Source organism: Papio anubis, chromosome 6 (assembly GCF_008728515.1).
Source record: "Papio anubis isolate 15944 chromosome 6, Panubis1.0, whole genome shotgun sequence".
NCBI classification, from domain to species: Eukaryota; Metazoa; Chordata; class Mammalia; order Primates; family Cercopithecidae; genus Papio; species Papio anubis.
This window is the reverse complement of record NC_044981.1, coordinates 74089514-74110832: the sequence shown is the minus strand read 5'-3', so window position 1 is coordinate 74110832 and position 21319 is coordinate 74089514. Positions and strand designations below refer to the sequence as shown.

The following is a 21319-nucleotide window of genomic DNA, read 5'->3' as shown; positions in this document are numbered from 1 at the left end:
AAACAGATCCTAAGACAAAAATTTGCATACAGTTAATTTTGAAGGTGATCCCAAAAAACACCATTAACAGAGTGGGATGCAAGACAGATAAGGAAAGAAAGGCACTAAAGGATGTGTTGTCAAGCAAATTACCACTGTGGTCAACTCAAATTTAATCCTGCAGCGAAACTCTAGGAACCAGGGTGGAACACATACCTCAGAATTATCCTACCCCAAGGGGTGAAGATGCTGAGGTCTCTTTCCATTCATTTCCCTCAGTCATTCTAGTTCCACATTAGCCTTCAGATGAAGGCTGGTGGGGTTCGGGGAGAGGACTTTAATTCCCTGGCATTACACTCTGGCCCCCTTTGCAGACAGAGTGGATTCTGGCACCCAGGGAAAGCTTTCAGGCAAAGAATTTACAAATGTTGTCAGATGGAAGCTGGGCCTGCATGCACACAAATGTGAAATGCCAAAGGATGTAAGCAGTGGTATCAATAGCATCAGCGACATCTTCCCTACCTAACACCTCAATTACCCACTGTCAAGAGAATAAAGCAGCAACACCCTGTAGTGGTTAAGAGCATGGACCCTAAGGTTAAAATTCTGCCACTTCTTGGCTATGACCGTGGGCAAGCAACCTGCCAATAATCACCCTGGTCCTCAGAGTTCTCATCTATAAACAGCCTTATCCTCATGTCCCAATCACCTCCTAGAAGCCTCCTCCAAATGCCATCATACTTGGGATTAGGTTTCAACATACAAACATTTAGTCCATTGCAAGAACTATATGACTTGATATGTCATGATACAAGGTAAGTTCTCTTCTGCTGCTCCTGTGGAATACCTCCTACTGGGTGTCAGGGTGGCTGAGGCGGTCTGTTGTGAAGCAAAAAGGAGAAAAGGGGTCTCTTTTTTGGTTGCACTCTGTTAGAGGAATCTTACAGTAGTTTTGCTCATACTGCAATGGGTTAAAGGGGTTAAACACTCCCTTCAGCATTTACTCCTAGTCCTCTCTTGCACTAGAACTTACATATGCATCCTGAATGACAGAAACACTTTTGTGAAGGGAGGACCAGACATTGTGAGGTCATTTTATGCCTATAGTAGGAGAAAGGAGAAAATAAAAGGGAAGCAGAGATATCAGGGTAATTCTTGGTAGCATTCACTATATACCAAATCTACTAGCTCCTTGATCTTGGATGCCCAGCTTCCAGGACTGTAAGATATAAATTTCTGTTGTTTACAAGCTACCCAGTCTATGGTTTTTCATTACAGCAGACCAAACAAACTAAGACAATATTAAGTGTTGTTTAAAAATGAACAATGGGCCAGGTGCAGTGGCTCATGCCTGTAATCCCAGCACTTTGGGAGGCCGAGGCAGGGGATCAGTTGAGGTCAGGAGTTCGAGACCAGCCTGGGCAACTTGGTGAAACCCCATCTCTACTAAAAATACAAAAATTAGCCAGGTGTGGTGGGAGGCACTTGTAATCCTAGCTACTCGGGAGGCTGAGGCAGAAGAATCGCTTGAACCTGGGAGGTGGAGGTTGCAGTGAGCCTAGACCGCCTCCATTGTACTCCAGTATGGGCGACAAGAGTGAAAGTCCATCTCAAAAAAAAAAAACAAAGACAAAAACAAAAATGAACAATGAAAAGAAAGGCTTAATGTTTGTTGGCTGAATGAGTAAATATTGCTTAAAACTTTAAAACACTTTTCAATGAAAACCACATAGCTGAATAATTTGTTCATTTATTGTTTCGTTGTTTCTTTTATTCATTCAGAAGGTATCTTCTGAGTAAACATTATGTGAAGTGTATGGACCGTAACTCATACAGGCAAAAAAAGAACAAATGGTCTCGGCTCTGGAGAAGTTTAGAATATGGAGGAGAGACAAGTAAATTAAGAATTATGATACGGGATAAGTTTTTATTACAAGTATAGGGAGTGAAGTGTTGTATGGCAGGGATTAGTGTTATATTAGGAAAGGAATGCCAGGAAGGTGAATTTGGGCTGATTTTTTTTTTTTTTTTTTTTTTTTTTGAGACAGGGTCTCATTCCATAGCTCAGGCTGGAGCTAATTCTTAAAGAAAAATACAATAGAGGGGAGGAAGATATGATAGGAAATGAGGATAGACAGTCAGGCTGTTTTGGCTTTTTTTTTTTTTTTTTTTGAGATGGAGTTTCACTCTTATTGCCCAGGCTGGAGTGCAATGGTGTGATCTCAGCTCACTGCAACCTCCGCCTCGCGGGTTCAAGCAATTCTCCTGCCTCAGTCTCACAAGTAACTGGGATTACAGGCATGCACCACCATGCCCGGCTAATTCTGGTATTTTTAGTAGAGACGGGGTTTTGCCACGTTGGTCAGGCTGGTCTTGAACTCCTGACCTCAGGTGATGTGCCCTTCTTGGCCTCCCAAAGTGCTGGGATTACAGGCATGAGCCACCTTCAGCTCTATCTTTTAAGCAAAGGAGTTTGGATTATGAGGAGCCCTTTAAGCAGGGAAGTGATGTTTATAAACCTTACAGCTCAGAATTCTAAAGTTTAAAATGAATAAGGACTTTGTGAAGACCCATAATTCATCCTAATAATATAAACGATATTTTGTATTCTCTCCTGAACAAATTATCTACATGACTTCTTTCACCAATTAGCAGAGATGACTGCGAGGTTACTGTCCTTCTCATGTATTGAATTGAACACTGAATTTTAATATAATTACTCTAAGTTGGACTTAGTAATTTATTTACTTACTTATTTATTTGAGAGAGTCTCTTTCTGTCGCCCAAGCTGGAGTGCAGTGGTGCCATCTTGGCTCACTGAAACCTTCACCTCACGGGTTCAAGAGATTCTCCTGCCTCAGTCACCCTAGTAGCTGAGATTACAGGAGTGTGCCACCATGCCCAGCTGATTTTTGTATTTTTACTAGAGATGGGGTTTTGCCATGTTGACCAGGCTGGTCTTGAACTCCGAGCCTCAAGTGATCCACCTGACTTGGCCTCCCAAAGTATTGGCATTCCCGGCATGAGCCACCATGCCCAGCCTATGTTGTTTTATAGAGTCATGTGAGCTCCATTTTTATTTTATGTAAATAACTTAAAAACTTGTTATCTTATTCAACTATGGCACTAGTAGCAGTTTTTAAAATGATTTTTCTAATATTAAACCCACTTTACTCACATTATTTATAATTATTTGTATTTTTCTAAATTGTAAAATCGTTTGAAGAAATCTTGTCCAAATGACTTTGTAATAACTCATATGTTTGTATTATAAAGGCAATGCAAATATCTTTTCTTGTTAAAAATAAGGACTTGCTTTTTCAGGGTATGGCATTTCTTGCAATAGACTGGAAGTAACAATGTCTGCACTTTTACCAACTTAATGTTATCCTGGATAAGTCACATCTGTGGCCTTTGGGGTCCTACTCTGTAAAATGAGAAAACTGAAATAGTTCATCTCTATGATTTCTAATTTTCTTTCATTCTAATTATCAGCAGAATTGGAAGCAACTTACATTCTGGTTTCAGGAATACATGAGTTCAAATATTGCCCTACCTAAAGTTCACAGCATTGTTTAACCTCTTTAAATTTGGAAAACGGGGTTATTAAAACACGCCTAACAGTGCTATTGTGTGGATTAAATGATGGTTTCAATCTTTTTTTCTTTCCTTAGGAGTAGGCTTAAGGTAAGATTTGCTTAGTGATTTGTCTCATGGACATCTCCGTTAAAAGTATTTCATGTATGTGGTATCCACAATACTGCCTTGACTTTTTCTTTTAAGTTAAACCTAAGAAGGCCTGAGAAATTTTGGGGAAATCATTACAAAATGAAAATCATTATAAAATGAAAATGGACGCAACTTCTTCCCCACTCCCCAAAGTTACTGTTTGCGGAACATATTCAAGAACCATTCCATGCAAAGTTTTACATGATCGGAAGGAAGCAGGTCGTGCTCTTCACTTGCCAATTCCATGGTGCAGAATAAAAACAAAACAAAACAAAATATTTAGTGTCCAGCACTCCACTTGGGCAAATATTTATAACTAACATTTCAAGTTTTACCATTTCATCACTTCAAATTTAAAACAAAATTACTGAAGCAAATATCGCCTGATAAAAACCTACCCAATTTGCATTCTTTCGTTTTTAATTTGCCTGAGGCCAATAATTACCTTCGTCTAGGAGAAGAATGGTTCAAATATTCACTCTGCCAGGTCCAGGCGTCCCGGAGTACCTTTGCGACAAAGACGTCCTAAACGCTCCAGACCCTCCACATTTCCCTTCCCTCTAGAGCCGGCCGTGGGGCCCGACCATCTGCCAACCCTTTTGTGTCGTCCGGCTCGCATTTCCTCCCCCGCGGAGATCTCACCTGCACGCCCTGCTGCTGGAGGCTCTGCGTGATGTAATCTAGACGGCGACAAACGCTCTTTTTGGCCTCGGCTGCCGCCTCCTTGGTGCTGCTCACTCGCATCACCACTTGCGCCCGGTCCGGGCCCCCAGACACTTCTGAGGTTCCGCTTACGTGCACCTCACGGGTAGCAGTTTGGGCTTGTGTTGAGGAGAGCGGGTGGCGGAGGCCGGGTAGCGTCTCGCCGCCTAAGACCAGGTTGTTCGCCGGGCCCCTGTCAGCCCAGGGAACCAGTTCCACGAACACCCGGGTCGGAGGGGTCTTTTGCAGAGACATAGCGATAGCAGCTCGGTTTCCATAGTAACTACCGGCAGACGGCGGCCGAAGGGGCCAATGCGCGCCAGGGCTTTCCTGTGCACGGCGCAAAGTATGCCGGGATGGCTGTGGAGGCCGCGGAGTTTGTGGCGGGCGCAAGCTACGCCTTGTTGATCTTGCCGCATCTTTTTTACTAGGTGTCGGCTGAGTGAGTAGCTACGGTTTTTAACATATTTACCTTACGGCCTTCAAAAAATGTTAGCGGGCTTTCTCTGTGGCCTCCTCAGTGAGCCCTGGCCTTTCTCGCAACTCCTTGGCGTCCCACCCGCGTCTCTGTACCTCAGAGGAAGAAGAGTAGCGAGGCCGAGCGGGTGGTTTTAGATTTCTCTGTGATTGCACCCAGCCGTGTCTTTTCTGACTTTACCGTCCCCGCTTGGGGTACAGCTTTTGAGGCTCCCTCGGCCACATTTTTGTGGTTCGTGAGAGGTTTCAGTTGAGGTGAACTTTTTGCCCCTGTGATCTTGGACAGTTTATGATTCTTCCTATCTCAGTTTCATCTTCTCTAAAGCAGCGTTGATAATATTTTTGTATTAATAATATATATTGTATTCGAATATATAATATATTAATAATAATATTATCAAAGCAATGTTGACAATATTTTTCACATTTGCTATGTGCTTATAAGGTGCCCATTGTATGTAGAGTGCGTTGCATATGGAAAGCAGAGTGAACATAACCGATGTCTGTAAAAATAGCTATGGCTTTGGCATCATTTTCATGTCTCCCCATTTTTTTTCTAAAATCCCTGGAATGGTTCGGTCCTTGAACTCGGACAGGAGAGATTTAGGTGGTATCAAAGCACATCCAACATGGACATTGCTGGGCGTGTACAACTTGGAGTTTCTCTGTACCCTTTTCTTGAGAGAACCTTTAGAACACAACCCTCAACTTCCCGTCTTCTGGATTCTCTTCCTAGCACTAAGCAATGATCTTTGTAGAAATAGCCCCACTGGCTTATACCTCTTTACTGTCTGAATTTTATTAAGAGAATTGAGGGGGGAAAAAAGAATTTTGAATAACTGGTTTTAGAAGGATAAGAACTATTGTTTTAAAAGGAGCCTGAAAAAGCTGACAGTCCTCTTGTAGTTTCTTCACCATTGTTTTTTCTGTTCTTTTCGATTAGTATAATGCAACTTAATCAAATGGTACTCCCCTCCTTTAATTAGGCTCATCACTGGATTAACATAATTTTGTGTATATTCATCCTGTTCGCTGAACACAATTTTAATTTAAAAACTAACGTTAAGAGCTTTCCCTCATAGTCTTTTATGATTTAAGACACCCAAAATAATGTTTCTTAAACTTGCTGGAAAATTATTTTTCCGTTACGATAAATGTGGAAGAATATAGCCTCCAAAATAAATTATTGAATGAATGAATGTCATAAACAAAAAGCAACAGGAGTTAAAGTGTAAGTATTTAGTATACGATAAAAGATTTCATATCAGTGGAAAATGATTACATGGTACAGGGATAATTGTAAGCTCTCTCACACTCTCTCTCTCTCTCTCTCTCTCTCTCTCTCTCTCTCTCTCTCTCTATTTTTTGAGGCGGAGTCTCGTTCTGTCACCCAGGCTGGAGTGCAGTGGTGCGATCTCGGCTCACTGCAAGCTCCGCCTCCCGGGTTCACGCCATGCTCCTGCCTCAGCATCCCCAGTAGCTGGGACTACAGGCACCAGCCACTACACCCAGCTAATTTTTTTGTATTTTTAGTAGAGACGGGGTTTCACCGTGTTAACCAGGATGGTCTCAATCTCCTGACCTCGTGATCCGCCCACCTCGGCCTCCCAAAATGCTGGGATTACAGGCATGGGCGACCACGCGCGACCCACTGTAAGCTATATTTTTAAAAAATGTATACTTTACATCATACATTGAAAACGATAAATGAGACCAAAAAGAAAAATAACTGGAAGAACCTATATATAAATATAAATATTCTGGGGGATGAGAAGGCTGGCCTTAATCATAATTTCATGTGCAGCAACCATAAAGGAAAAGTTTGAAAAATTGGACTTTCCAAAAAAAATCAGTTTATAAAGCAAAATGAAAACAAAGGTGGGGGGGGGGCAAATAAATTGGGAAAAATGTTTGTTAATGTTTATTGTGTATAAAGGGCTAAGAGTCTTAATGCCTAGAGAGCTGTTATTAGAAGAAACAAACGTGTCAAAAGAAAAATAATGAACACTGAGGCAAACTGCATTAGATTGCATTAGATTGCCATTGCCATAACAGAAGTCTTTAAGCTTCAAAGACTTTGGAGCTTACACAGCACAAATTTGTTTTCTTATAGTTCTGGGGCCCAGAAGTTCAAGATTACGGTGTCAGCAGGTTTGGTATCTCCCAAGGCCTTTTTCTTTGGCTTGCAGATGGCTACTTTCTTGCCGTGTCCTCACATAGCCTTGCGTCTGTGCACATTACCCTGATGTCTCTTTCTAGAGCCTCACCTTTATGACTTCCATTAAACCTTAATTACCTCCTTAAAAACCCTATTCCAAATACAGTCACATTGAAGTTAGCACTCCAACATATGAATTTTGGGGGATACAATTAAGTCCACAATACAGACCAAGAAAGCAGAAATGTTAATAGTCTGTAGGATGAAAAAAAAAAAAAAAAGTTTATCCTCCCCAGTAGTTTAAGAAATGCAAATGTAACTGCAGTGTGATGTCTGTTTTTGAACTATCATTTTGGCAAGTAATAAAGTCCATGAGAATAGAGAAGAAATAGATAATACTGGATTTTGAAAGAAGAATGAATTAATTCTTTGTGACAGAACTATAAATCAATAGTATATGAAAGAGAAGGATAAGCCTAAACTGACTTAGGTTGTCAGCTGGAATGATTGGGAGAATGAATGAAGAGGATAGAGCTATTTGTTCAGATCATACTAGCTCAATTCTCTCTCAGAGTCAAGGCTGAGCCCCTAGCAACTGTTTTGAATAAGGTGACTACCAAGTTGATTGGACTAAGAATAGGTACCTAATTCCGGTTGAATCTGTTGGAATTTTTCACAAGAGAATCTGTATTTATTTATTTTTTCTTTTTTTTTTTTTAATTATACTTTAAGTTCTAGGGTACATGGGCAAGACGTGCAGGTTTGTTACATATGTATACATGTGCCATGTTGGTGTGCTGCACCCATTAACTCGTCATTTACATTAGGTATATCTCCTAATGCTATCCCTCCCCCTCCACACCGACAATAGGACCCGGTGTGTGATGATCCCCTTCCTGTGTCCAAGTGATCTCATTGTTCAATTCCCACCTATGAGTGAGAACATGCGGTGTTTGGTTGTCTGTTCTTGTGATAGTTGGCTGAGAATGATAGTTTCCAGCTGCATCCATGTCCCTACAAAGGTCACAAACTCATCCTTTTTTGTGGCTGCATAGTATTCCATGGTGTATATGTGCCACATTTTCTTAATCCAGCCTGTCACTGATGGACATTTGGGTTGATTCTAAGTCTTTGCTATTGTGAATAGTGCCACAATAAACATACATGTGCATATGTCTTTATAGCAGCATGACTTATAATCCTTTGGGTATATCCCCAGTAATGGGATGGCTGGGTCAAATGGTATTTCTAGTTCTAGATCCTTGAGGAATCGCCACACTGTTTTCCACAATGGTTGAACTAGTTTACAATCTCACCAACAGTGTAAAAGTGTTCCTATTTCTCCACATCCTCTCCAGCACCTGTTGTTTCCTGATTTTTTAAAATGATTGCCATTCTAATTAGTGTGAGATGGTATCTCATTGTGGTTTTGATTTGCATTTCTCTAATGGCGAGTGATGATGAGCATTTTTTCATGTGTCTGCGGGCTGTATGAATGTCTTCTTTTCAGAAGTGTCTCTTCATATCCTTTGCCCACTTTTTGATGGGGTTGTTTGTTTTTTTATTGTAAATTTGATTGAGTTCTTTATAGGTTCTAGATATTAGCCCTTTGTCAGATGAGTAGATTGCAAAATTTTTCTCCCATTCTGTAGGTTGCCTGTTCACTCTGATAGTACTTTCTTTTGCTGTGCAGAAGCTCTTTAGTTTAATGAGATCCCATTTGTCAATTTTGGCTTTTGTTGCCGTTGCTTTTGGTGTTTTAGACATGAAGTCTTTGCCCATGCCTATGTCCTGAATGGTATCACCTGGGTTTTCTTCTAGGTTTTTATGGTTTTAGGTCTAACATTTAAGCCTCTAATCCATCTTGAATTAATTTTCATATAAGGAGTAAGGAAAAGATCCAGTTTCAGCTTTCTACTTATGGCTAGCCAATTTTCCCAGCACAATTTATTAAATAGGGAATCCTTTCCCCATTTCTTGTTTTTGTCAAGTTTGTCAAAGATCAGATGGCTGTAGATGTGTGGTATTATTTCTGAGGGCTCTGTTCTGTTCCATTGGTCTAGATCTCTGTTTTGGTACCAGTACCAGCTATTTTGGTTACTGTAGCCTTGTAGTATAGTTTGAAGTCAGGTAGCATGATACCTCCAGCTTTGTTCTTTTGGCTTAGGATTGTCTTGGAGATGCGGGCTCTTTTTTGGTTCCATATGAACTTTAAAGCAGTTTTTTCCAATTCTGTGAAGAAAGTCATTGGTAGCTTAATGGGGATGGCATTGAATCTATAAATTACCTTGGGCAGTATGGCCATTTTCACAATATTGATTCTTCCTATCCATGAGCATGGTATGTTCTTCCATTTGTTTGTGTCCTCTTTTATTTCACTGAGCAGTGCTTTGTAGTTCTCCTTGAAGAGGTCCTTTACATCCCTTGTAAGTTGGATTCCTAGGTATTTTATTTTCTTTGAAGCTATTGTGAATGGGAATTCGTTCATGTTTTGGCTCTCTGTTTTTCTGTTACTGGTGTATAAGAATGCTTGTGATTTTTGCACATTGATTTTGTATCCTGAGACTTTGTTGAAGTTGCTCATTAGCTTAAGGAGATTTTGGGCTGAGACAATGGGGTTTTCTAAATATACAATCATGTCATCTGCAAAGAGGGACAATTTGACTTCTTCTTTTCCTAGCTGAATACCCTTGATTTCTTTCTCTTGCCTGATTGCCCTAGCCAGAATTTCCAACACTATGTTGAATAGGAGTGGTGAGAGAGGGCATCCCTGTCTTGTGCCAGTTTTCAAAGGGAATGCTTCCAGTTTTTGCCCATTCAGTATGATATTGGCTGTGGGTTTGTCATAAATAGCTCTTATTATTTTGAGATACGTTCCATCAGTACCGAATTTATTGAGAGTTTTTAGCATGAAGGGCTGTTGAATTTTGTCAAAAGCCTTTTCTGCATCTATTGAGATAATCATGTGGTTTTTGTCTTTGGTTCTGTTTATAAGCTGGATTACGTTTATTGATTTGCATATGTTGAACCAGCCTTGCATCTCAGGGATAAAGCCCACTTGATCATGGTGGATAAGCTTTTTGATGTGCTGCTGGATTTGGTTTGCCAGTATTTTATTGAAGATTTTTGTATCGATGTTCATCAGGGATATTGTTCTAAAATCCTTTTTTTAGTTGTTGTGTCTCTGTCAGGCTTTGATATCAGGATGATGTTGGCCTCGTAAAATGAATTAGGGAGGATTCCCTTTTTTTCTATTAATTGGAATAGTTTCAGAAGGAATGGTACCAACTCTTCCTTGTACCTCTGGTAGAATTCGGCTGTGAATCCATCTGGTCCTGGACTTTTTTTGGTTAGTAGGCTATTAATTATTGCCTCAATTTCAGAGCCTGCTATTGGTCTATTCAGGGATTCAACTTCTTCCTGGTTTAGTCTTGGGAGAGTGTAAGTGTCCAGGAAATTATCCATGTCTTCTAGGTTTTCTAGTTTATTTGCATAGAGGTGTTTATAGTATTCTCTGATGGTAGTTTGTATTTATGTGCGGTCAGTGGTGATATCCCCTTTATCATTTTTTATTGCATCTATTTGATTCTTCTCTCTTTTCTTCTTTATTAGTCTTGCTAGCGGTCTATCAATTTTGTTGATCTTTTCAAAAAACCAGTTCCTGGATTCATTGATTTCTTGGAGGGTTTTTGTGTCTCTATCTCCTTCAGTTCTGCTCTGATCTTAGTTATTTCTTGCCTTCTGCTAGCTTTCGAATGTGTTTGCTCTTGCTTCTCTAGTTCTTTCAATTGTGATGTTAGGGTGTCAATTTTAGACCTTTCCTGCTTTCTCTTGTGGGCGTTTAGTGCTTTAAATTTCCCTCTACACACTGCTTTAAATGTGTCCCAGAGATTCTGATATGTTGTATCTTTGTTCTCATTGGTTTCAAAGAACATCTTTATCTGCCTTCATTTTGTTATGTACCCAGTAGTCATTCAGGAGCAGGTTGTTCAGTTTCCATGTAGTTGAGCGGTTTTTACTGCATTTCTTAATCTTAAGTTCTAGTTTGATTGCACTGTGGTCTGAGAAACAGTTTGTTATAATTTCTGCTCTTGTACATTTGCTGAGGAGTGCTTTACTTCCAATTATGTGGTCAATTTTGGAATAAGTGTGATGTGGTGCTGAGAAGAATGTATATTCTGTTGATTTGGGGTGGAGAGTTCTGTAGATGTCTATTAGGTCTGCTTGGTGCAGAGATGAGTTCAATTCCTGGATATCCTTGTTAACTTTCTGTCTCGTTGATCTGTCTAATGTTGACAGTGGGGTATTGAAGTCTCTTATTATTATTGTATGGGTGTCTAAGTCTCTTTGTAAGTCTCTAAGGACTTGCTTTATGAATCTGGGTGCTCCTGTATTGGGTGCATATATATTTAGGAGAGTTAGCTCTTTCTTTTGAATTGATCCCTCTACCATTATGTAATGGCCTTCTTTGTCTCTTTTGATCTTTGATGGTTTAAAGTCTGTCTTATCAGAGACTAGGATTGCAACCCCTGCTTTTTTTTGTTCTCCATTTGCTTGGTAAATCTTCCTCCATCCCTTTATTTTGAGCCTATGTATGTCTCTGCGTGTGAGATGGGTCTCCTGAATACAGCAGACTGATGGGTCTTGACTCTTTATCCAGTTTGCCAGTCTGTGTCTTTTAATTGGAGCATTTAGTCCATTTACATTTAAGGTTAAGATTGTTATGTGTGAACTTGATCCTGCCATTATGATATTAACTGGTTATTTTGCTCGTTAGTTGATGCAGTTTCTTCCTAGCCTCGATGGTCTTTACATTTTGGCATGTTTTTGCAATGGCTGGTACCGGTTGTTCCTTTCCATGTTGAGTGCTTCCTTCAGGGTCTCTTGTAAGGCAGGCCTAGTGGTGACAAAATCTCTAAGCATTTGCTTATCTGTAAAGGATTTTATTTCTCCTTCACTTATGAAACTTAGTTTGGCTGGATATGAAATTCTGGGTTGAAAATTCTTTTCTTTAAGAATGTTGAATATTGGCCCCCACTCTCTTCTGGCTTGTAGAGTTTCTGCCGAGAGATCTGCTGTTAGTCTGATGGGCTTCCCTTTGTGGGTAACCTGACCTTTCTCTCTGGCTGCCCTTAAGATGTTTTCCTTCATTTCAACTTTGGTGAATCTGACAATTATGTGTCTTGGAGTTGCTCTTCTTGAGGAGTATCTTTGTGGCATTCTCTGTATTTCCTGGATTTGAATGTTGGCCTGCCCTACTAGGTTGGGGAAGTTCTCCTGGATGATATCCTGAAGAGTGTTTTCCAACTTGGTTCCATTTTCCCCCTCACTTTCAGGCACCCCAATCAGACGTAGATTTGGTCTTTTTACATAATCCCATACTTCTTGCAGGCTTTGTTCATTTCTTTTTCTTCTTTTTTCTTTAGATTTCTCTTCTCACTTCATTTCATTCATTTGATCCTCAATCGCTGATACTCTTTCTTCCAGTTGATCGAGTCGGTTACTGAAGCTTCTGCATTTGTTACATATTTCTCGTGTCATGGTTTTCATCTCTGTCAGTTCGTTTATGGCCTTCTCTGAATTAATTAATCTAGTTTTCAATTCTTCCACTCTTTTTTCAAGATTTTTAGTTTCTTTGTGCTGGGTACGTTATTTCTCCTTTAGCTCTGAGAAATTTGATGGACTGAAGCCTTCTTCTCTCATCTCGTCAAAGTCATTCTCCATCCAGCTTTGATCCGTTGCTGGCGATGAGCTGCGTTCCTTTGCAGGGGGAGATGCACTCTTATTTTTTGAATTTCCAGCTTTTCTGCGCTGCTTTTTCCCCATCTTTGTGGTTTTATCTGCCTCTGGTCTTTGATGATGGTGACATACTGATGGGGTTTTGGTGTGAGTATCCTTCCTGTTTGTTAGTTTTCCTTCTAACAGTCAGGACCCTCAGCTGTAGGTCTGTTGGAGATTGCTTGAGGTCCACTCCAGACCCTGTTTGCCTGGATATCAGCAGCAGAGGCTGCAGAAGATAGAATATTTCTGAACAGCGAGTGTACCTGTCTGATTCTTGCTTTGGAAGCTTCCTCTCAGGGGTGTACTCCACCGTGTGAGGTGTGCGGTGTCGGTCTGCCCCTAGTGGGGGATGTCTCCCAGTTAGGCTACTCAGGGGTCAGGGACCCACTTGAGCAGGCAGTCTGTCCATTCTCAGATCTCAACTTCCATTTTGGGAGATCCACCGCTCTCTTCAAAGCTGTCAGACAGAGTCGTTTGTGTCTGCAGAGGTTTCTGCTGCTTTTTTTAATATATATATCTTGAACCTCGACTTCTTGGGAGTAAACATTTCTAATAGTCTCATTCATGTACAACAAAGTATATAAATTTCAGCAGCGTTATTTCAGGCCTCTCAGATTAGGACATGATTTACTTTTATTTCTATAAAAATACGTTCCCCAAGAGTAAAACTGTATTACACTTCTGAAAATATGTTTCATATTGTTAACCTAATTTTATCTATCTTTGTACTTCACCCAAATATACTTCCATTTAATGTTTATAAATAAATGTAAAACAGTGAGCATATAGATAAATGTCATTGTTACATGATTTGATAGAAAATTCAGTAAAACAAGTCCCCATCAATAGATTTTATGCAACCATGTCTGCCAGTCAACTATATGCATATCTGATATCACATTGGTTTATAAAAAGATATTTGAGTGGTAAAATCCTATGAAGAGAGGACATAATACAAATATTAATAGAGAAATATTTCTAGGTGTCTGGATCAGCAACATCATATCCTGGGAACTTGCTGGAAATGCAAAATTTCAGGCCCAACCCACAGCTAATGGATCAGAAACTCAGGGATCAGAGATCAGCAATCTATGTTTACAAACCCTCCAGTTGATTCTGACACACAGAAAAGTCTGATAATCACTTGTCTAAACTCTAGTAGATATGGTTTCCTGCTTTAAACACCCCTCACTGCAGCTGCGTAATACCTGAGGGGCTGCACCTGCAGATGATAAAGAACCTAGAATTCTTGGTCCCTGCCATGTGATTACAGGTGAAGTTCCTTGCTCTATAACCAACTGCCAAAAACCCATGAAGGGTGAAGGGGAGGGATTTGGCAAAACTTCATGTTATATAGCCTCAAGATACTAGACAGCTGAAGGCCCTGAATTTTATTCCCTATGAGAAATTCCTAGCCAGAATGAACACAGTTGCAATCAGAGTAAGGACCTCATGTTCCTTCCCACGATGCCACCACCATGAAGCTGGACACTGTTCACTAATATCAGTGGTAACAAAGGGGCCTTCAAGGGAGACTTGACTTAGAAGGTCCTTAACAATATTCCAACTCCCTTTTAAGTGATAAATCAAAATTACCTTAAAGGTTTAATCCATTTAGATAAACTGAGACTCTAGGTTTTCTAAACTATTGGGTTGGAAAGCGTGGACCTCAGTTATTTCAAGAGATTATCAGTTTGTAGACACATAAAGCACACGTCGATAATAAATAACAAAGCAGCCCATGTTCAGCCTATGCTCAGCCTATACCAGAAAGCCTCACCCAAGCTTCCCAATAACCCTATGTGGTAGTTCCTTAAAAGAGTAATTTACTCAAGGTCCTCTGGCTAGCAAATGATGTTGACAGCAGTCTAATTCAAAAATAAATATTCTTAACACTACCACTTGGGCTCAGAAATATGCAAATATCTGAGAAACTGAGTCACTACACCTTAGAGAAATTTTGCTTGAGGGACTGAGAAACGACGCAAGACAGGACTTCTTATTTTAAGGGAGAGAAGAGCCAGTCAGGCACAATAAGCTTGACTAGGTGACAAAGTCTTAGTTGCCAAGTATTTGTACAATCTGCATAGCTATCATTCAGCCCACCTTGGCCTAGCTGCCTAGACTTCCATCTGTGGCGTAATAAGAAAGAGGGCTTGGACAAACCCTAAATGCGTTTCCACTAAATACTTATTAAGAAACAAGCAGTATTGTTTTAGGATACCTCAAACGAAGAGTAACCCTAAAGGTAGACAAATGAGGGCATTTTCTTTGACTTCTCTCTTCTCTCCTCACCTCCAGTGCACATATAAGAGCAGTATATTAACCATAGGCAGGCCACGTAAGAGTCAGAAACTGGAAAATGAGGAGCAGAGGTTCTTCTCGGTGTCTCCCAGGGGCTTCCTAAGCTTCATCTTTTTTTCCACTGTGGCTAAGTGCACTGATTTTTGTATCTATGATAATAGATCCAAGTTTGAATTTCAATTCCAGCGCCTAGTATGTATATGACCATAGACATCTATGCAACCTCTTGAAGATTCCATTTCTTTACTTGTAAAGTGGAATAATAATCAGTACCTACCTCATAAGCAGTCATATATTACCCAATAGGCAGAATAAGAATGTGCTCCATGCACCAGCAAAGCAGGGGAATCAAGATGAAGTGAGAAAATATTTTGAAAAAAATTGATATGAAAAAGCATCAATATGGTCATTAAAGTGGTGATTTTGTAATATAATAGGTATTATATGAAATTATCTTGGGTTTGTGCTTACATTGCAGGAGTGGCAACAAAACACCATAATCTTTTCAGTGCTTATTGCAGCTATAAGTCTCAATTTGGCCCTGTCCATAGCATGGATATGAAAATTAAAGGAGATTATACATGGGGTGTGCTTGGAGAAATGTTTGGCCTAAAGTAACTTCTCAATAAATGCTGACTGTTATTATGATCTGCACATCAGCTTCCTCTGCTCACTTATACCTTCTGCTTACTCATGACTTCAGCTTGTGGAGCCAACTGTAACCCTTGCCCTACAAAACCTTTCAGCTTGAGGTCATCATAATTGAACACAACATTCTGTGCCTCTCAGTTCAAATCCTCAAGAGCAAAAAATAGGAGTGGATTGGACCCAAGCAACTGCAGGCTGAAGTGCAGGTTGGTAGAATAGAAGTGAGTTAGATGACCACCTAAGTTTCCTTTTTTTGTTTCAACAAGAGCTGCAATTATAGTCTGAGCAGTAAGATTTTGCAAGTTTCTGCTGTGGTAAAAATCAACCCTCAAATCCTGTTGTTTTACAAAAGAGAACGTTTATTTCCAACCTATGTTCCATATTGACTGCAGGTGGGTTGTGACTCTGTTCCACATTTTCTTCATTCCAGGATGCAGGCTGAAGGAACATTCTCTATGACATACCATTCTTGTGCCACAGGGAAAAGAGCAACGGTGAAATGACTGATGGCAAGTAAAGTTTATGGTCAGACAACATGTAAGTCATTCATGTTCCCATTAGTTAAAGGAAAGCACATGGCCAACCCTGGGGCTGGAAAGTACAAACCTCCTATGGGGAACTCTGAATAACTGGGGAAAATAATAACAAGCTGGCACATGGACCCTGGGGAAGCAAGTTCTTTAATACACATCTACAATCATGTGAAGAACCATGACATTTAAAGAACATAACTTACAAAGTAACTATGTTGGGAACTACTGCTTAAGAATGTCTGTTTAAGGTCTCCTAAGTCACTAGACAATCTGAAGAAGTTTCTGGTCAGCAGGAAAAGGTGTCATTTTCTGTATGTGAACCAGTCAATACAGAAGTGTTTAGGGGATGAGGAAGCTATAAAAATATTCATTACCTTAAATTTTAACACAGTTATATACCTTTCTATACTCAGTGCACAAATGGCTCCTTAAGAGAGCCATCGTTATTTTTTTAATAAATTAAGGAATTTAGAAAACAATTGTTTCTAGTAGCATAAGCTTGTACATTTAAATGTAATCAGTTTCTTCTGCTTTATTAACATATGAATTTAGGGGAACATTATAATTAAATTAGTCTTAAATACCATAGGGAGCATCAATAATTAGTGCTATATTTAGTAATGATAATATGTCATATCATCATAATATGTACAAAGAATAGTACACGGAATCTACAGACAATAATATATAATGAAATCATTCTTTTTCAAATTGACCATAACACAGTAGGTAAAAAACATATAATTTTAAGTATCTGCAATTAGTAAAAGGCATGATTATATGTTTCATGCTCTATGAATAAATGCACTGAATCTAAAATTAAACTTTGAAGAGTTGTGGCAAACAAAGCTAAGAACAGTTCCATTGCTATGTCTTCTGTCTTCTCACTAGAAATCAAAAAGTTGTTCATTACTCTCCCTACTCCAACTGTAAAGAGACTTTATATAGTCTGTTGCCCTTTAAGTGAAGGAGTTAATCTAGCTCTATCTTCCAAGAGGCCCACAGCAAGCCCAGGGGAGGTGTCACATCAAGTAGTATCTGAACAACTGCAAAAGTGAATCCGTATTTTTTTTTTTAAGATAGAGTCTCACTCTCTGTTGCCAGGCTGGGGTACAGTGGTGCAATCCTGGCTCACTGCAACCTCCGACTGCTTGGTTACAGCAATTCTCCTGCCTCAGCCTCCCGAGAAGCTGGGATTACAGGCATGCACCACCATGCCCAGCTAATTTTTTGTATTTTTAGTAGAGACAGGGTTCACCATGTTGGCCAGGATGGCCTTGATCAGTTATATTGAGCTTTTTCTCATATGTCTGTTGGCCACATGTATGTCTTCTTTTGAAAAGTGTCTGTTCACATCCTTTGCCCACTTTTCAATGGGGTTGTTTTTCTCTTGTAAATTGGTTTCAGTTCCTTATAGATACTGGCTATTAGACCTTTGTCAGATGCATAGTTTGCAAATACTTTCTCCCAGAATGTAGGCTGTCTGTTTATTCTATTGATTGTTTCTTTTGCTGTGCAGATGCTCTTAAGTTTAATTAGGTCCCACTTGTCAATTTTTTCTCTTGCTGCACTTTATTTTGGTCTTTGTCATGAAATCTTTGCCCATTCCTATGTCCAGGATGGTATTACCTAGGTTGCATTCCAGGGTTTTTGTAATTTGGGGTTTTATATTTAAGTCTTTAATCCATCTTCAGTTGATTTTTTGTATAAGGTATAAGGAAGGGGTCCTAAAACCCTATCTTTCCTAAGCATTAGATGTATCTCTTGTTTCTCTAGCACAATATGTTCAATTCTCTTTCAGTGCTTTCAATATCAGACACTATTTCCTTCTCATGATATGACATCTTGAATAACCATACTCTTTCAAACTTGCAACATATTATTCCCTCTCAGAAGTGACTACCTGTCATCTTTAACCATACTACTGTATTCAAACATTGTTTACAATGGTAAATCCAATGTCTTTGAACTAAATTCTGTTTTACCTTTTGTATACTGGAAAATGACTAGTTTCTGCACTATAATTGAAACAAAGATAGATGTGTATTTCAATACACAGATTTCTAAAGTCCATATTTTATTTATAAAAATAAATTTCCTTTAAAAATTGAGACCAACAGTAATAACCAACAGTTATTCCTAAGAAAAATAAAACTTTTATTGCTTTTAAATTTTAGGGTTATTGTATTTCAGGTTCATGGGTTCCCATAGGATATGAGCTCAGAATGTTAGGCTTCTTGTAAGAGATATACATATTTTATTATAAATATATTAATATTGAGCACACAATTATGTGAACATTGATCACTTCCATGAATGACTCTCAGCAAGAGACTTCTATATGCAAAGTACCACAGAAAGTGGAGCCACAGTGAAGTTTCAGGACTTGTGTCTCCCAATAAATAACATCTCATATGTAAAATGCTCATCTCCTGGATGAGCATCCTGGTGATGTGATCTTCATCTGTTTTCCCAGAACAATAAAAATAAGCTATCCTTCATGTACAAAGAAAATGTGGCAAACCCAGTATCAGTGGCATGTGACTTTGATGTCTCCCATTTATTTCAGCTGTAGTAATAAGTCTTTTCTGAATTATCTATTGTTGAACTGTCTAATATGGTAGCTACTATATAAATGTTACTATTGAGCACTTGAAATTAGGCTAGTCCAATTGAGATGTGCTGTCAGTTTAAAACACATACTGATTTCAGAATCAGCACCAAAAAAGAATACAAATAATATTTATTACATGTTGAAATATTTTAGAAATCTTAGGTTAAATAATATACTATTAAAATTCATTTTACCTGGTTTTTTCTTTACCTTTTTTAATGTGACTACTAGAAAATTTTAAATCAAATATGTGGCTTGGATTAGATTTCTGTTGAACATCATTGATCTCGTCTCTCTCTCCTAGCTCTTGAATAAACACAATTACAGGTATAAGATATACAAATTAAGTTAGGGGTCTTATATGTTAAGATTATACTAGATAAAATTAATAAGCCAATAAAGGAATGAAACATATAACCTCAAAATCTATCACTAAATGAATTATCCACCTATACAACTAAAATATAGGGGAAATTGTAACAATGGGTCTAATTATAATAGTGGCAGCAAAATTTCAGTTCTGCCAGTTCAGATCCTTTAGAATCTGGTCATGTGGGTAATTCTTAGCACCTGCAATGCCTGAATGCTTACCTGTTTATATGTGTAAAGGATGAGGGTGATGATAACTATCATTTATCAAACACCTAATTTATATCAGGCACTTTACAAAACTTCCTCATGTAATCTTCATAATAATCCAATGAAGTGTATTAATCAGGGTTGGCTAACTGCTGAAACAAACATCCCCCAAGTTTCAGTGCCTTAATAAAATAAATACTAATTCTTGTTTGCAAATGATGGGGGTGGCAAGGGACTGGCAGCAAACTTTGACTCAGGCCTCTTCTGTCTTAGCTATTCATTCTCATAGGACTCTGGAGTCCTCTCCAGTCAGCCAGCTAAAGAAGAGGGCACATGGAAGATTTTCATGAGCTAAGTCAGGAAGTGGTGCATTTTATTTCCACCCACATTCCAGTGCCAGAAGTCAGCAATGAAGACACCAACCTACAAGGGAAGCTGAAAATATAGTTTAACTGTGCCCAGGAAGAAAATGAAAACACATGGATATTGGTGAGCATTAACAGTCTCTGCAATTGGTAAATTTTATCTCTATTTTATAGTTGAAAAACTGGCTCTCAGAAACACTTAAATTTTACAATGTCACAGACCTAGAAAATGGCATTCACAGTTCTGTAGGACACCAAAGCCCAGGCTTTTTCCAGGCAACGTTGCAGAACTCACAAAAATGGTCACTATCTCAGTATGTACACCTACCTCAGAAGAAGGATTAGGCAAATGAGCAAGAGATGACAGGAATTGAATCTTCTGTCCTCTCCCACCATTACAAAAGAGCAGTGTTGGGAAAATCAGTTTAGACAACCAAAAGTTCCCTTTGCATCATTAAATAATATATCTATGAGACTTGAAATCAACTTTCAACAAATAAGCAAAAAGTACGGAACAAATGGGGTGGGTTATTCATTGCCAAAATGCTGAGTAGTCAAATACATAAGTCCCCAGGATGTTTAATAAATAATTACAGTCTAGCAGGATTAGTGTCTGTTACCTCTCAAAATATTTATTTATCTCTTATTTATCCTGAAGCCAGAATCACCTAGAACATCTTAACAATCAGGTTTATTTTGCAATACTATTGAATTACAATTATTGCTTGTATTGATGAGCCTAAGTCACTACAACATTCTGAAGTTTCTTTTGAATTATTAGGTTTTATTTTATTATGTTTTAACATCATCATTAAGGATTCCATTATAAAATAGAAATTTTATTATGTTTTAACATTATCATTAAGGATTCTATTATAAAATAATTCATTTAATGTTGATAATTTGTGTAGACTACTTACATTAAATCAGCCACATTGCCCAAAAATTCAGAATCATCTAATCCCTGATATTTCTGAATTAATTGTAATAAGGGGAAGGACAGAACATGGAATGACTAATAGGAAATTAGAACATTTTCTTCTGGACAGATGACTAGTGAGTTGGCTATGAAGTGCAGATAAAATTGTTAGGTGTATATGAAAACCATTAAACTAATCTGGCTATAAATGAGATGGAAATCAAGGTACACCAAAAGATTAGTAAAATAAAAAGTGCTGGAACCATTCATAGGAAACCCTGAAGTTCACAGATTTGATATTTAAATTTGATATGAAAGATCACTTTAGATTCAAAATTGCTGATACCAATGATCAAATTTCTTTTAGTGGCCACTGAATTAGACAACTGGTTCAGGAAGGAAAGTCTGGCAGCAAAGAGACAGGAAAACTATGACTATGACAGAATGATTATGGTTGTGAAAAGGAGCAGATTCCAAGGATACTACTAGTCATTTGCTATGTGTTTTCTCTATTTTTATATTCATTGCATC

At 38.8% G+C, this 21319-nt stretch overlaps 1 protein-coding gene and 1 long non-coding RNA gene across 2 annotated transcripts in view; one reads left to right on the top strand and one right to left on the bottom strand.

Annotated features, from left to right (window-relative positions):
- The window catches only part of IRAK1BP1 (interleukin 1 receptor associated kinase 1 binding protein 1), a 34636-nt gene extending 29893 nt beyond the window's left edge, over window positions 1-4743 (bottom strand). Inside the window, exon 1 of the mRNA XM_017958037.3 lies at window positions 4351-4743. Coding sequence (XP_017813526.1) covers window positions 4351-4665 — 315 coding nt within the window. The 5' untranslated portion in view covers window positions 4666-4743. The remainder of the gene's footprint in view (window positions 1-4350) is intronic.
- Window positions 4744-4745: 2 nt separating this feature from the next.
- Window positions 4746-21319, top strand: part of LOC108585499 — a 65927-nt gene continuing 49353 nt past the window's right edge. Inside the window, exon 1 of the long non-coding RNA XR_004184332.1 lies at window positions 4746-4852. This is a non-coding gene — a long non-coding RNA (uncharacterized LOC108585499). The remainder of the gene's footprint in view (window positions 4853-21319) is intronic.